This window comes from Coenobita brevimanus, chromosome 2, assembly GCF_032717465.1.
Source record: "Coenobita brevimanus isolate Jiangsu-jjx chromosome 2, ASM3271746v2, whole genome shotgun sequence".
NCBI classification, from domain to species: Eukaryota; Metazoa; Arthropoda; class Malacostraca; order Decapoda; family Coenobitidae; genus Coenobita; species Coenobita brevimanus.
In genome coordinates, this window is record NC_136955.1 from 2,055,001 (window position 1) to 2,071,863 (window position 16,863).

Below are 16,863 nucleotides of genomic sequence, written 5' to 3' on the forward strand. Positions count from 1 at the left end.
GGAAAGATCTTAACGCCACTTCCTTGGTGATTTATTCTTTGCACCTCGGTATCGTGTTACAAGGTACTGATGTTTGGGTCTTGTGGCAGTCCATTGATTCTCTCTCTCTCTCTCTCTCTCCCTCTTTCGTTCGTTTATACTCGTACATACGCTCTTTCTCAATCTCCTCTCATTCTATCTATCTACAATATCTATCTACCTATCACTCACATCTCTCTCTCTCTCTCTCTCTCTCTCTCTCTCTCTCTCTCACACACACACACACACACACACACACACACACACACACACACACCTTGCCCCCGCGTTATCTAATCCATCTCCTTCACCTGGATAAGATTAAACACAAAGCCTGGGCCAGTGCAGGGGTAAACATTGTGGTAGGGATTTTTTTTTGAGAGAGAGAGAGAGAATAAATGGAGGAAGGAAAAACAAAGGAAATAAAAAACAAGCCCATGTGCCTAAAGGCCTCCTCCATTCATAAAATATTTATAACAACTGGAGTTAAATAAATGTGGATTAAATGTCTGTGGGAAACAACTCCCAGGAAGTGAATTCCAGAGAGTAGTAGTTCTGGGGATACATGAATTTTGATAAGCAGAGGTTCTGCATTGTGGGGGAGAGAGTGTGAGTTCATGGGCGCTCCCAGCTGCCCGAGTATTTCGGGAGAAAATGTGAAGGGGAGGCACAATTGAAGCCAGTTCGTCAGAGCACTTACGGTAAAAATATCGATAAAATAATGCTAAAGAAGCATTATCTCTGGGTACTGATAATGGAGGAAGGTCCTGCGTAATGGCAGGATTATTGATTAATCTAATGACTTTACAGTATTTTGAATTTTGTCCAACTGCCTCAGTGCAACCGCTCCACATCCACTCCACAGTGGCGAACAGTATTCGATCTGAGAACGCACATGACTTTTGTATATTGTGACCATCTGCTCGTCAGTGAAGAACCCACGAACTCTGTACAGAAGTCCCAATTTTTTAGAAGCATTTGTATCACGGGATTCAACATAATCTGTCCAGCTTAGTTTGGTGTTTAGTGTGACACCTAGGATGGGCATACTGACATCATTTAAAACTATGTGGGAGTCTGGGATTCTTTCTGTTGGAGAAATGAATGTATTTACTTTTCTGAGCATTAAATGAGACCAGATTTATTTGTCCCCATTTCATAAAGGTCCTGGTTCAGAGAAACTGCTGTGTTTATTTGGGAATTAGTAATATCAAACTGTGTAAAGGAGGTACTAAATGTAAATGAACTATGAAGTGTCCGGTCATCAGCATAAGAGTGTATAGGGTTGTGGGTGCTCTCTCTCTCTCTCTCTCTCTCTGTTATCAGCATGCTTGTCTCCCCCCCCTCTCTCTCTCCTAATCAGCTAATTATACCTGTGACCTTCAGATAACAGGGGTCAGAGGTCAAATGTGAGATAATAGATAAGAAGGACTATACTGAGGAAAACAAACATTATTACGTACTGACTCTCTCTCTCTCTCTCTCTAGCTACCTATCTATCTCATGCACATACTTAAACACACTCTCTCTTTTACAGCCCTACCCCTCTCTCTCTCTCTCTCTCTCTCACACACACAACTCACCCCCTTCCCTCTCTCACTTTCTCTCCCTCCCAGCGTGGACACCAGGGATGCGTTCAGTGTCCTATCGGTTATGAAGGACCAAGGCATCACCACTACAGCAGATGTCCTGGGTTGGCTGTACACAATCGCTTGGGACATCTCATTCCTGCCGCAAATCGTACACAACTGGAGGAGGAAAAGGTAAGCTGATGGAGTGGCTTTGTGGGTCAGGGCGCTCCACTCTCATACGTGTTTTAAGAGCTCGTTTCTATAGTGTACTTATTTTTAACTGCAAAATTCCCCACTCCTTTCATCAGATTCTACACAGCTGGAGGCGGAAAAGGTAAGCTGATGGAGTGGCTTAGTGGACCAGGCGCTCCACTCTCATACGTGTTTGAAAAGCTCGTTTCTATTGTGTATTTACTGTAAGCTGGTAAAATTCCCTACTTCCTCTCAGCAGACATATACAACTGGAAAAGGTAATATCGATGGTGGTTCAGTGGGTCAGGGTGCTCCACTCTCATACGAGTTTTAAGAGCTCGTTTCTATAGTGTATTCATCTTAGCCTGGCAAAAATTTCCTAACCCCTTTGCGAATTCCCTATCCCCTTTTAGCAGATTCTACACAAATGGCGAAGGAAAAGGTAAGCTGACTGAGTGGTTCAGTGGGTTACGGCGCCTGAATTTGGCTCTGTCACCTTTTTTTTTGTTTTTTTTTCTTAGAGGGAACAGTCTTGCGGGATCCTGGCCTTTGGTTCCTTCTTCCTTGCATTAAAGAAAAAAATTTGAAAGGGAATTTAAGAGTTCATTACTGTTAGTGCTCTTACTGTAACCTGATCAACTGCAGTCACATTGGCCACGTGTAGTCAGACTGGAGGGTGCATTTGACTAGTAACCAAGGAGACTCGTTCAAAAATGTGAACGGTGCATTTGACTAGTAACCAGGGAGACTCTTTCAAATATCTGGAGGGTGTATTTGACTAGTAACCAGGGAGACTCGTTCAAAAATCCGGAGGGTGCATTTGACTAGTAACCAAGGAGACTCACTAAAAAATCTAGAGGGTGCATCTGACTAGTAACCAAGGAGACTCGTTAAATAATCTGGAGGGTGCATTTGACTAGTAACCAAGGAGACTCGTTAAATAATCTGGAGGGTGCATTTGACTAGTAACCAAGGAGACTAGTTAAATAATCTGGAGGGTGCATTTGACTAATAACCAAGGAGAAGCGTTCAAAAACCTGGAGGGTGCATTTGACTAGTAACCAAGGAGACTCGTTCAAAAATCTGGAGGGTGTATCTGACTAGTAACCAAGGAGACTCGTTCCTACCTCACAGCAAAAACCCATGCAACAACCACTAGTATTTAAGATGCGTGAATACCCCAGTCCCGTCTGGTGAGAAATGCAACCACGTGTTAAATAAAAATACTCCTCTCTATAACCCAGGTGCAGTCTAGCCAATGCCTGTCTTCACACGTATTTTGACAGTGAGTACGGTATCTTATTATTGGGGCTGCTCTGCTCCCTCGCCTTCTCATCGTACCTACTTCCTTTTACACCATCTTTCCACCTCCACACTGGCCCCCCATACTACCATTACTACTACTGCTACTACTACTACTATTGCTACTGCTGCTACTACTACTACTACTACTACTACTACTGCTACTACCACTGCTTCTACTACTGCTATTACTACTACTGCTACTACCACCACCGTTACTACTATTACTGCCACTACTACTTCAACTACTCTTGCTACTACCATTACAACAACAACAACTACTACCGTTACACTACTACCACTACTGCTTCTACTACTCTTGCTACTACCATTACAACAGCAACTACTACTACTACTACTACCACCACCACCACAACTACCTACCTCTCTCTCTCCCCCAAACAGCGTGGTCGGGCTGAGTTTTGACTTCCTGTCGTTCAACTTCCTGGGCTTCTTCTCCTACTTCATATACAACATGGGCATGCTGTGGATTCCAGCCATTCAGGTCAGTCACACCTAGGAAAACAAGAAAAAAAAAGTAAAAAAAAAAAAGATCTATCTATCTATCTATCTATCTATTGCCAGACGCCTCAATCCCGTTTGGGGTGGCGACAAACAAATCGCCTCCAAGTCGCCCTGTCCCCCGCCATTCCACTGCCCTGCTCCCAACTCACCCCCCCCTCTCTCATATACCTCTCCACCCCATCCCTCCATAAAATAAAATAAAAGGAAAATATAGAAAAACGAGAAAAACACAAAATTAAAAGAAAAATAGAAATGAATAAAACAAAGACAATAATGAAAAAGAAAAGAAAAAAACTAAACAGAAAAACGGACAGAAAAACTAAAAAAAGAAAAACCTTAAAGAAAAAAGAAATACCTAAAAAAAAAAACTAAAAGAAACAGAAAACAAAACAAAAAGAAACAAAACAAAAACTAAAAAAAAAAGAAAAAGAAAAACCTAAAGAAGAAAAAGATAAACCGAAAAAAAATAATATAAAAAAAACACCCAAAAAAATTAATAAAGAAAACATATATAATTCATTGTGGAATAGACACCCACCAAAAATCATATCCTCGTTTTTCCATCCTGTACAAAATTTAGCTGGAAATTATATATATAAAAAAATTAAATAACTAAATAAATACCATACACCCACAACAGGTCCCAATATTCAGGTTAGGGAAATGACCCAGTTCTGTCAAGTGAAAACAGGGTCAATTCACCTCATTCACTTTTTATAACGGGATAGAAGTTTTTAGAAGGTCATGAGGGAGTTAGCAATATTTCGGAGTGAGGTAGATGAGGAGTCTGTATAGAGGAGTGGAAGAGGGAGGCTGTAGCATTGTGGCCATGTGTTGGCGGTATTGGCAGGTGTGGAGTGGATCAGGTGGGGTGGCTATGAGTAACACCGGTTTTATGGCGTTTTATAGTTAGAATTATATCACACACACACACACACACACACACACACAAACAAACAGACAGACAGACAGATAGATAGATGGATAGATACACACACACACACACACACACACACACACACACACAAATAGATAGACAGACAGATGGATAGATATAGACACACACACACACACACACACACACACACACACACACACACACACACACAAATAGATAGAGATATAGACAGATGGATAGACACACACACACACACACACACACACACACATAAGTAGAGAGAAAGACAGACAGATAAATAGACACACACACACACACACACACACACACACACACACACACACACACAATTATACACGCAAATGTAGGCAAACGCTTTACAAAACGTCCACCTGTACTATATTCACCTTAACTTGGCCCAGATTACCGCCCTACTGGAGCTTAATTCATGTGGCTCAGTGGCAGAATAAGATAATACTATGGTTGTACACCCTTTCGATTGCACTTCTTCGTGACTAGCATAATATTCAAGTCTTAATCTTCTGCAACACGGATTTCAACACAGAGAGGTAGCAATTTTAGGCCAAGTTAAACAGTACAAACACACTAACCACTCCGCTACCGTGATGAATATGACTCAGGTGTTAAAGGAAGAGGAGAAAGGGGTTAATATGACCACCAAATATTATAAGGGATACGACACGAAAAAGGTTAGGAACGTTGGAATGAAAACAGTACGTATATAACCATAGATAGATAGATAGATAGATAGATAGATGGACAGATAGATAGAGAGACATAGACAGACGGATACAGAGAGAGAGAGAGAGAGAGAAAGAGAGAGAGAGAGAGAGAGACAGACAGACAGACAGACAGACAGATAGCAAGATAGATAATTTAGATATAGATATAAATATAGATATAAATGTATATATTAAACAAGTACATTAATATATAAATGAATAAAAAACAATATAGACAAAATTAATGTATCCTTAACGGGACAATTACAAAAATAAATGAAAATAAATGATGATAAAATACGTAATTAAATAAGAGGATCATTACACGAAAAACAGCACATAAATAAATAAATAAAAGTACATAAATAAAGATGAATAAACAGCAATATATAAAAATAACTACATAAATAAATAACAGTTCATAAATAAATAACAGTAAATATATAACAGCATAAATAACTACATAAATAAATAGCAGTACATAAATAAAAATAAATAAAGAACATAAATAAATAAATAAATAATCTTCCCCCAGGACGACCTTCCCTTTTTGGAGGAGAATAAACACTTCCCCAGTATCCCTGCCTGGCGTAAGAGGCGAGTAAACAGGGCCTTTTGGTCTCCAGTCCTTCTCTCGATGTACTTCTCTCTTCTGTCCCACCTCTCTTCTTGATCTTTCCGTGTCTTCCGGCCTTTATTTTCCCCCTACTCCCATCAGGCTAGACAACTGACTTGGATAGTTTTAGGACCTTCCATTGACACATCCATCCTCCCTCCCTTCCTTCCTGTAATTTTACGTTAAACCATTTCATCACCAAGCCGGTCACCAAAACCACTTCAGCGCCAGCCTTATTGCCATGTAGTTAATTGATGGCTTACGGGTGCTAGGTCTTGATTATTCCTTCCTTCACTCCCCACAGGACGAGTACTACGAACGGCATCCACGCAGCGTCCTTCACGTGAGGCTGAATGACGTGATATTTCCCTTATACGCTCTGATCTGCGTCGCTGCACAGATTATCCAGTGTTTCTTTTATAAGGTGAGAGAGAGAGAGAGAGAGAGAGAGAGAGAGAGAGAGAGAGAGAGAGAGATGGATGGTTAGATAGACGGATGGATTAGATATAGATGGATTGATACAGTGAATGACGCCATGTTCCCGGTATACGCTCTGATCTGCACTGCAATACAGATTACCTAGTGAGAGAGGGAGAGAGAGAGAGAGAGAGAGAGAGAGAGAGAGAGAGGTCTTTACCCTCTACACAATAAGAAAGACTGCAAAAAGCACTTTCCATACGGTTAAACATTAGAGCATATAACTAAATACTCTTCTTCGTGACTAGCATCATTATAGTCGTCATTAACTGCATCGTCAGTCAGTTATTAATATCATCAGCATCATTATAATTAGCACTGTCATTACCTTAATTATCATCATTATTATTATACACAAATATTATCATTATTGTAATTGCCATCTTTATTATCATTACTACTACTACTACCACTCCTCCTCCATCCCGTACCACCACCATCACCATCACTCCACCTACTACCACCACCACTACCATCACTCCCACCACCACCACCACTCCCCTTCCTACCACCACCACTCCCCTTCCGACCACCACCACCTCACTTCCACCACCACCACCACCACCACCATTACTCCCGCTCCTACCGCTACTACCACAACCACCATTTCAGAGGGAGCCAGGCCAGAGAGTGTCCATCCCATGCCGTGTCATCATCGCTCTGCTCATCCTCTCAGCGTTAGTGTGGATCATACTCGTGCCCACCGTGGCTGACGTGCTGTGGATTGACGTGCTGTACTGGTTGTCTTATATCAAGCTGACTATTACTGCTATCAAGTATACGCCACAGGTAAGGCAGTTTGTTAGTACTCGTATTATTATTATTATTATTATTATTATTATTTCTATTATCATTAGTATTACTATTACTATCATTATTATTATCATTTTTACTACAACTACTACGACTACTGCTGCTACTACTACTACAACTACTACTACTACTGTTTTACTAACGGCTGGTTTTTATCGTACGTTTTTGTATAAACATTGTTATTAAACAGAATGACAACTTTATTGGCAATAGGAGTACCGGTATGTATTTTATATTTTAACTTGTATGTGAATCCTCTTAAAAAAAATAAAATAAAAGGGGGGGGGAGGTTCTATGACCAATTGGCTGCTGCAGCTGCGGTTGTAGCAGCTGTTGCCTCTGCTCGCTAATTAGGAACAAAGACCAAGCGTTATATCCACAGCAAAGGTACTGCTACCATGTTCTTTATACGAAAAGAAAAACTGATATGTTTTGAGTATGTCAAATGTATATTTTAAGTAGTAACTTGCCGCACACTGTATTTCATCATGTAATATACCAAGATTTTGTAATGTACAGTATTTTTGAACCTCTATTTTATTCATTTTTTATGTAGCAGCGCTATGAAATAAAGGTTTGATTGATTGACTACTACTGCTATTACCACTACTACTATATTATTATTATTATTATTATTATTATTATTATTATTATTATTATCATCATCATCATTATTATTATTATCATTATTATTCTTACTGCTGTTACACCATTTCTCATCTTAAAATTCCGATTCTCAAATAACAGAATACATAACGAAACAATTTATTTTCACATATGACTGACCTTCATGAATTCAAATCAAATGCCTGGATAATTTTTGCCATAATACTGACTTGAAAGAGATAGAGATTAACAACGATATTTCCCTCTTAAATATCCATACCATAATACTGTGTACTTCTCTGTAATATATTCTTTTTATAAACTAGTCTCTCCCCAGCCCTGCCAAACCCTACCTCTCCCTTCCTAAATCTAACTAACCCTGCTTCTCCCAGCCTTACTCTGCCTTTCCCTACCACTCCCTGTCTATTCCTGCATCTCCTTGTCTCCCACCTAACCCTGCCTAATCCTGCTTCTCCCTATCTAACCCTGCCTCTCCCTACCCAATCCTACCACACACTGCCTAACCCTACCTCCCTGCATAACCCTACCTCTCCCTCTCTTACCCTACTTCTTCCTGCCTAACCCTACCTCTCCCTGTCTCTCTCTCTCTTACCCTACTTCTTCCTGCCTTACCCTACCTCTCCCTGTCTCTCTTACCCTACTTCTTCCTGCCTTACCCTACCTCTCCCTGTCTCTCTCTCTCTTACCCTACTTCTTCCTGCCTAACCCTGCCTCTCCCTGCCTAACCCTGTCTCTCCCTCTCTTACCCTACTTTTTCCTGCCTAACCCTACCTCTCCCCGTTTAACCCTGCCTCTCCCTCTCTTACCCTACTTTTTCCTGCCTAACGCTGCCTCTCCCTGCATAACCCTGACTAACACTGCCTCTCCCTGCCTGGTCAGCTGTACATCAACTACAAGCACAGGAGCACGGAAGGCTGGAGTATTTACCAAGTGATGCTCGACTTCTCAGGAGGGGTACTGTCCCTCATACAGATGTTCCTCCTGGCTGCCAATTACAGTAAGTTAGCTCTCTCTCTCTCTCTCTCTCTCTCTCACACACACACACACACACACACACACACATAAACAAACACATGCCGTACTTTGTTTGTCTGTCTGTCTGTCTGTCTCAGTTACTCTATTTACTTTTTGTGGTTTGACTGTATGAGTATTTGAAATAACACTTAGGGGAGGTAACAGAGAGTGAGTGAGTGAGAGAGAGAGAGAGAGAGAGAGAGAGAGAGAGAGAGAGAGAGAGAGAGAGAGAGAGAGAGAGAGAGAGAGAGAGAGAGAGAGAGAGAGAGAGTGAGAGAGAGAGAGAGAGAGAGAGAGAGAGAGAGAGAGAGAGAGAGAGAGAGAGAGAGAGAGAGAGAGAGAGGGAAATCGAAAATTTTAATATATATATAATGTTTTTTCTTTATTTTTTCATGTTCTTTATTTTTTTGTTTTCTTTATTTTTCTTTTTATTTTTTCTTTAATTGTCTTTTTTTTCTTTATTTTTTATATATATATTTTTTTCTTTTTTTCTTTATTTTTTCTTTATATTTTATTTTTTCTTCATGTTTCTTTTTTATTTTTTTCTTTATTTTTTTGTATTTTTTTTTTTTTTTTTTTAGATGACTGGATGTCCGTGCTAACTGACCCGGCCAAACTAGGGCTGGGGTTGCTCTCGATCTTCTTCAACATCCTATTCTTCATCCAGCATTATTGTCTTTACAGGTGGGTGACAGATAGATAGATAGATAGATAGATAGGGAGATGGAAAGATAGATATTCTGTTTATTACCTAGCATTATTGTCCATACAGGTGGGTGACAGATAGATAGATAGACAGATAGATAGGGAGATGGAAAGATAGATATTCTGTTCTTCATCCAGCATTATTGTCTTTACAGGTGGGTGACAGATAGATAGATAGATAGACAGGTAGATAGACAGACAGATAGATAGATAGGGAGATGGAAAGATAGATATTCTGTTCTTCATCCAGCATTATTGTCTTTACAGGTGGGTGACAGATAGATAGATAGATAGATTAGACAGGTAGATAGACAGATAGATAGATAGATAGATAGATAGGGAGATGGAAAGATAGATATTCTGTTCTTTATCCAGCATTATTGTCTTTACAGGTGGGTGATAGATAGATAGATAGATAGATAGACAGGTAGATAGACAGATAGATAGATAGATAGATAGGGAGATGGAAAGATAGATATTCTGTTTATTACCCAGCATTAGTCTATACAGGTGGGTGGTGGATAGATAGATAGACAGACAGACAGAGATAGGTGGATAGACAGACAGATGGCAGGATGGATAAAGAAAGACAGATAGATACTGTAGATAGACTGATAGATACACATAGATGGATAGATAGATTGACACAGATAGGTGAGCCAGACAGACAGATAGATAAATAGATAGGTAGACAGAGATAGACAGACATAGACAGACAGACAGTAAGATAGATGGACAGACAGACAGATGGATAGGTAGGTAGGTAGGTGGATAGATAGATAGATAGGTTATCAGATAGACGGAGTAACAGATGGATGAACATAGATAGATAGATAGATAGATAGATAAATAGATCGGCAGACTGGTGATTTGATGGACACACTAACAGATGGATAGATAGGTAGACATAGGCAGACAAATACATACACACAGACAGACGGAAAAATGCGGAGAGAGATAGATAAAGAGATACACATGAAGACAGACATGAACAGACTGAGCGAGATAGAGAGAGAGAGAGAGAGAGAGAGAGAGAGAGAGAGAGAGAGAGATGGATAAACCGATAGACAGATATAGACAGATAGATAAACAGATAATGAAAATCAACAATCCCTCATTTTATCTCTAATCTCTCCATCTCTCCTTCCAACAGAGGAGCGCCACTGGAGGGAGAGGAGGGAGAGAAGGAGAAGGAGAAGAAGGAGGAGAATGAAGGAGAGGACAATCCAGCATACGAAATGGATGTCAGTGCGCATAAATAGACGAAGGAAAGAAAGAAGGAAGGAAGGAAGGATAGAAGGAAGGAGGGAGGAATGAAGGAACGAAGAGAAGGAGAGAGAACAATGAAGTATACGAAAAAGATGTCAGTACGCATATATAGACGATCGAAGGAAGGAAGGAAGGGAGGGAGGGAGGGAGGGAGGGAGGGAGGGAAGGAAGGAAGGCCCAGAGTTTCGTCCTTTTGCAGCTTATTTCACGTAGCTCAGTAGCAGCAAAAGACAATGCTACGGCTCTACATCCTTTCCATGGCACTTCTTCGTGACTAGCATCATTTTCTAGTGTCAAAACAACTACACTATTTACCTTAACTTCACTACACAACATCACACTACTACACTACCCTGTATTACCTCCACCTGACTACATCACCAACGACACTCCACTCCACTCCACTTTATTGCATCACACTACTACACTACACATTACTACATCACACTACAACACTACACTACACTACACTTACACTACAGTACATCACACCACTCCACTCCACCATACCACATTCCACTCCACAATCACACTCCATTCCACTACACTAAAACCTCAGAAAATACACCTGGCATCTTAATCCTTCTGTAATTCTCTAAGTTACTATTTACAGAGATAACTAATAAAGAGGCTGTGATAATGTGTGTATAAATAATGCAATAAATAAAGCATGTAAGGTAAAGATAATGGTAATAAATAATGTTCTATAATGGTAAATGTAAGAATCTGTTGTGAATAAAGATGTGTAGTAATCTAAGTATGATAACTGTAATAATAATAATAATAATAATAATAATAATAATAATAATAATGTGTTATTGTCTTCCCTTTCAGTCCCTTCACTACGATAATTTCTTTTTTCATTAAATTTTTTGCTACCTATGTCCTTATTCAGTTTTACCTTTTCAACCTATTCTTATTCTTCGTGTCTATCTATCTGTCTATTGCCAAACGCCTTAAACCTCTAAGAAGTGGCCACAAACAAATCGCCTCCATATCGCCCTGTCCCCCACCATTTCACTGCCCTGCCCCCAGCTCACCCCCCTCTCTCATATACCTCTCCACTCCATCCCTCCATCTCATCCTTGGCCTCCCCCACCACAATCAATACCACCACCACCACCACCACCACTACTATTACTACTACTACCACTAATAATAATAATAACAACAACTCCATCACTACCACCACCACCACTACTACATAACGAAAGATGAAACCTTTATATATTTCTCTGGCAGATACATAACAACCAGTCTAACCTAACCTAACCTAACGTAATTTGTCTGGGAATTGAAACGAGAATTGTAATACGTAAACAACACAAAATCGCGAAATTTATTAACGGAAGTGCCGAAGGAAAAAAGAAGTGGTAATCTGATGAGAGAGAGAGAGAGAGAGAGAGAGAGAGACGAAATCCATGAATGCAATGTCCTAAAAAATTTCCGAGAGAGAGAGAGAGAGAGAGAGAGAGAGACGAAATCCATGAATGCAATGTCCTAAAAATTTCCCAGAGAGAGAGAGAGAGAGAGAGAGAGATGAAATCCATGAAGGCAATCCTAAAAATTTCCCTGAGAGAGAGAGAGAGAGAGAGAAAGACGCTCACTCCCAGCTTCTAGAACTGCATCCAATTGCCGTTAATAGCAAAGAACCATCACTTCAAAACAATATACAGGACTAACATGAACTACGATACTCGAAAAATCATAATCTATAGGCCTACTTAAGTATACAGTACATGTACTAAATAATTATAATAGTAGTAGTTGTTGTTGTAGCAGCAGTAGTAGTGGTTGTTGCAATACTACTACTACTACTACAACTAATAATAATAATAATAATAATAATAATTTCCTGTGTAGCCTAAGCCTAACTAACCATACCATATCCACGGCCTTGTTTTCATATAAATGCCTTTTCAAGCATTGTCGTCAGCGTTAGATAATGAAGTGTAAATAGTGAGGAAACATCATAAACAACACAGGGTACGACAAAGGGTGACAAAAGAAAAACAATGAAGCCAATATCCAAACGCAGACACCAAAAACTAAAACACACACACACACACACACACACACACACACACACACACACACACACATTCAACATGAACTAAAAATGTGAAGCAGCAATGTGCAAACTCCTGACAACAGACAGAACTAAATTTTTTAACGGGAGCGGCAGTTGCACTTGTCTTCTTACATTTTCACGTTCTTCAGGAATGTAACCTTAGTACAATATGCAACACAGATAACTGGTTGTTGATTTTAGACTGCAAAAAGCACACAGAACAAACTGTACTTATTTTGGGGTATTTAAGGAGCTGCATGGACGCTCACAGCATTTCGTTTACCAGCGATCTCGATTCCCGCCAACCTAACCAAATTTCAGAGGATTGCCACTACACCTGATGTTGGAAGCCCCCAGTTCCCATCACAGCATCATTTCTACCCTCAGCAACCTGTGACTTACTTAAACAGGAAACTGGGGAGACTTGAACCGGAGTGGTAGAGTACTAATAAAACTACCAGCCTAGGAAAAATTGAAGTCGACGATCTTTTGAAAAACCTTGAAGTACTTACCACCACTGCCAGGCTACATCTTGACGCCTCGTTGTTGCTCCAGCTTCTCTGTGACTTCAAGGATCCACACACACGCAAATGTATGTAAACTAATGGTCACAAAATCGTTACTGAACTTCATAATTAAGGAGCAAGTGGAAAGACGCCGCTCACATGACGTAACGTCTCTGCCTCTTCTTCCGTATCCAGTGTTCGTTCGTTGAAAGATTCCCTGCACATATAGTGCAGGCCGGGCCATACATTAGCCCGGTCAGTGGTGTATGGGCTGATTAAAAAACAGTAAGTGGGGAGGACAGGACCTGGGGATTGCCCAGCACACACGTCCTGTCTCCTGACTGGCTTTGTGGTGTGTGTGGTATCCAGTGACTCGGGTGGCTTTTTTATAAGGGCGCGAACGCTGTTTTATTGTTACTGTCTTCGCATTTTTCCCCCCAGGCTTCCTGGCTGCCATTTTCTTATTTTACCAGGCTGCCCCAATTGGCTTTTTACTTCGTCTTCCACTTGCTAAAAACGTCTTGACTACCTGTCACCCTCCCTCCCCCCCACCCACAGGTGTACACTGACAAGCCAAACGGTTTCCTGTACTGTACATCAGGAAACCATTTACTACGCTGGTGGTAACCATATAACCAAATTATGGCGCCTGGTGGTTTAGTGGGTAATTAAGGCGTTCCAATCGGATTGAGCCTGTGTAGGGATTTGGGGTTTATTGCTCAAGTGCCACTCAGGGAAATGTGAAGCTGGTCGCTTTCACCTTAAATACTAGGACCAACTTGCCTCGCCCCGGGCTCCTGCGCTCCTCATGAGGCATTAACACAGGATTGGATACTGATGTCTTATATGCTGAAATGTAAATAGTGAGGAAACATCATAACAAAGAAAACTGGGTACATGAAGGCAGTATCCAAAAGCAGACGCCAAAAACAAAAACACACAAATGATAATCAAGCACACACACACACACACACACACACACACACACACACACACATTCAACGTGAACTAAAAATGTGAAGCAGCAATGTGCAAACTCCTGACAACAGACAGAACTAAATTTTTTAACGGGCGCGGCAGTTGCACTTGTCTTCTTACATTTTCACGTTCTTCAGGAATGTAACCTTAGTACAATATGCAACACACAACTGGTTGTTGATTTTAGACTGCAAAAAGTACACAGAACAAATTTTACCTATTTTGGGGTATTTAAGGAGCTGCATGAACGCTCACAGCATTTTGTTTACCAGCGATCTCGATTCCCGCCAACCTAACCAAATTCCAGCCACCTAGGATTGCCACTAACCTTGATGTTCGAAGCCCCCAGTTCCCATCATACCATTATTTCTACCCTCAGCAACCTGTGACTCATTTGAACAGGAAACTGGGGAGACTCGAGCCCGAGTGGTAAAGTATTAATAAACCAACCAGCCTATAATGAAAAATTGAAGTCTCCGATCTTTAGACAAATCTTGAAGGCGTCAACACTATCTCTTGTACTTACCACCACTGCCAGACTACATTATGACGCCTCGTTGTCTCTCCAGCTTCTCTGTGACTCCAAGGATCCACACACACGCAAATGCACGTAAACTAATGGTCACAAAATCGTTACTGAGCTTCATAATTAAGGAGCAAGTGGAAAGACGCCACCCACATGATGTCTCTGCCTCTTCTTCCGTATCGAGTGACTATTCACAAGGCTGACATATTCAAGCATGTAAGAGCCTTTACAGACTATTCAAACTACCAATACAAACGATCAAAATGTATCTATCACCAACAAGTTCTTTGCACTTGGGTCAAGAATTTATTCCAAGTAACAAAAGGAAAATACCAGTATCTCCAAAGAATATCTCACACATAAATACAATACTGTACTTAAAAATGATGCCATGTTCCCTCGTAAGAAATCCCTGTACAGGAGTTGGTCTTGATACAACTGATACTTTCTATGGACTGGAAGCTAAACCAAATGCAAAAACCAGCTAATTACTTCCCAACAGTTGCTGGGGAAAAAAGAAATTTAAGAAGCGTAATAACATCTGTACCAGTGAGAATCTCAGCTTAGGACTTGACATGGAAAAAAAGATGAAACTATGAAAAAACTGATCACCAAGCAACTGCACTGTGGCTGAATGTTCCCTGCCTAAAAGTGATGACTCTGTGGCTATTTACCAAGCTTGCAGCCACACTTTACTCTCATGGTAGTGCCTCCCAGGGTCGATGGTATCCACCTATCTACTATCTAGACAACATGTATATCTGTTTATAAAATTTGTGGTGACTGTTCTAGTTCCATGTTTGCTGGCAGGCTTCAAGTTTCCAACAGTGTAGCACGTATTTTTTTTTTTTTTCCCCCCCCAACTGGATGAACTTCTTTACAAAATGACACTGGGTTTCTTGGTGTTAACAATACTAATAGTAGAAATAATAAAACATCCATCACCAAAACCAGTGTTGCCCCATGAAGAGTATAGGAGCCCGGGGCTTGGCAAGTTGGTCCCGACATTTAAGATGAGGGACCAGCCTCACTCATCCTTGAATGGCATTACTATATGTGAGCAATAAACCCCCACCACCCCTTGGATATAAACCTGCACAGGTTCAATACAATTGGAACACCTTAATTACTCACTAAACCACCAGGCGCAATAATTTGGTTATATGGTTACCATCCAGTGTAGTAAATGGTTTCCTGGTGTACAGGAAACCATTTCGCTTGTCGCTCAATGTAGAGTCACCCGTAGATGGAAGGAGGAGGAAAAAAATGAGGGAAAGACAGAAGAGGATGGAAAGAAAAAAGGAAGAGGGGAATGGGCAGTCACCTGAGAGCAGCAGCACATCAAGTGAATGGATGGTGAGCACCCCCATCTACCACTTAAAATAATAATCCATCATCCAATCCTAGGTAGCCCCATACGGAGCGCAGGAGCCCGGGGCTAGGCAAGTTGGTCCTGACATTTAAGATGAGAGTGACCAGCCTCACTCACCCGAGTGGCATTACGTGGGCATTAAACCCCAACCACCCCTTGGATATAAACCTACACTGGCTCAATCATATTGGAGCACCTTAATTAGCCACTAAATCACAAGGTGTCATAATCTGGTTATATGGTTACCACCCAGCATACTAAATGGTTTCCTGGTGTACAGTAATAATATATTATTAATAACAATAACCTGTTATTTCCCAAACCATCAGTTTTTCCTTTATGGATTTCACAGGCAATCAACACATATTTACACATTTGCTATTACAGGAATTGTGACATCAACTCATACCAGTAGGAGTGGCAGCAATTAAACTCTTATAAGAAAGCACTGGACAGAAATTTAAAGCCTGCCTACAAATGTTGAACTATGGGGGTACTAAGTATGTAAGAAGTACATCAGTCAAGAACTAAAGCAACAAGGCACAACCTCTCCTGCAATCTCTCAAGAGCAATGCATCAAACCCTGAACGTATCTTGTTGTCAAGCCACATCAGGATAAAGGAAACAGAAAACAAATCTT

General features: G+C 40.7%; 1 protein-coding gene across 1 annotated transcript in view; it reads left to right on the plus strand.

The window, feature by feature from the left end:
- The window catches only part of LOC145391062 (cystinosin homolog), a 26,754-nt gene extending 10,116 nt beyond the window's left edge, over nt 1-16,638 (plus strand). The window contains exons 6-12 of the mRNA XM_080265795.1: nt 1,635-1,781; nt 3,489-3,588; nt 6,170-6,289; nt 6,955-7,131; nt 8,662-8,779; nt 9,378-9,480; nt 16,611-16,638. Of these exons, the coding sequence (XP_080121921.1) occupies nt 1,635-1,781; nt 3,489-3,588; nt 6,170-6,289; nt 6,955-7,131; nt 8,662-8,779; nt 9,378-9,480; nt 16,611-16,638 (793 nt within the window). The remainder of the gene's footprint in view (nt 1-1,634; nt 1,782-3,488; nt 3,589-6,169; nt 6,290-6,954; nt 7,132-8,661; nt 8,780-9,377; nt 9,481-16,610) is intronic.
- Nucleotides 16,639-16,863: the final 225 nt, after the last annotated feature.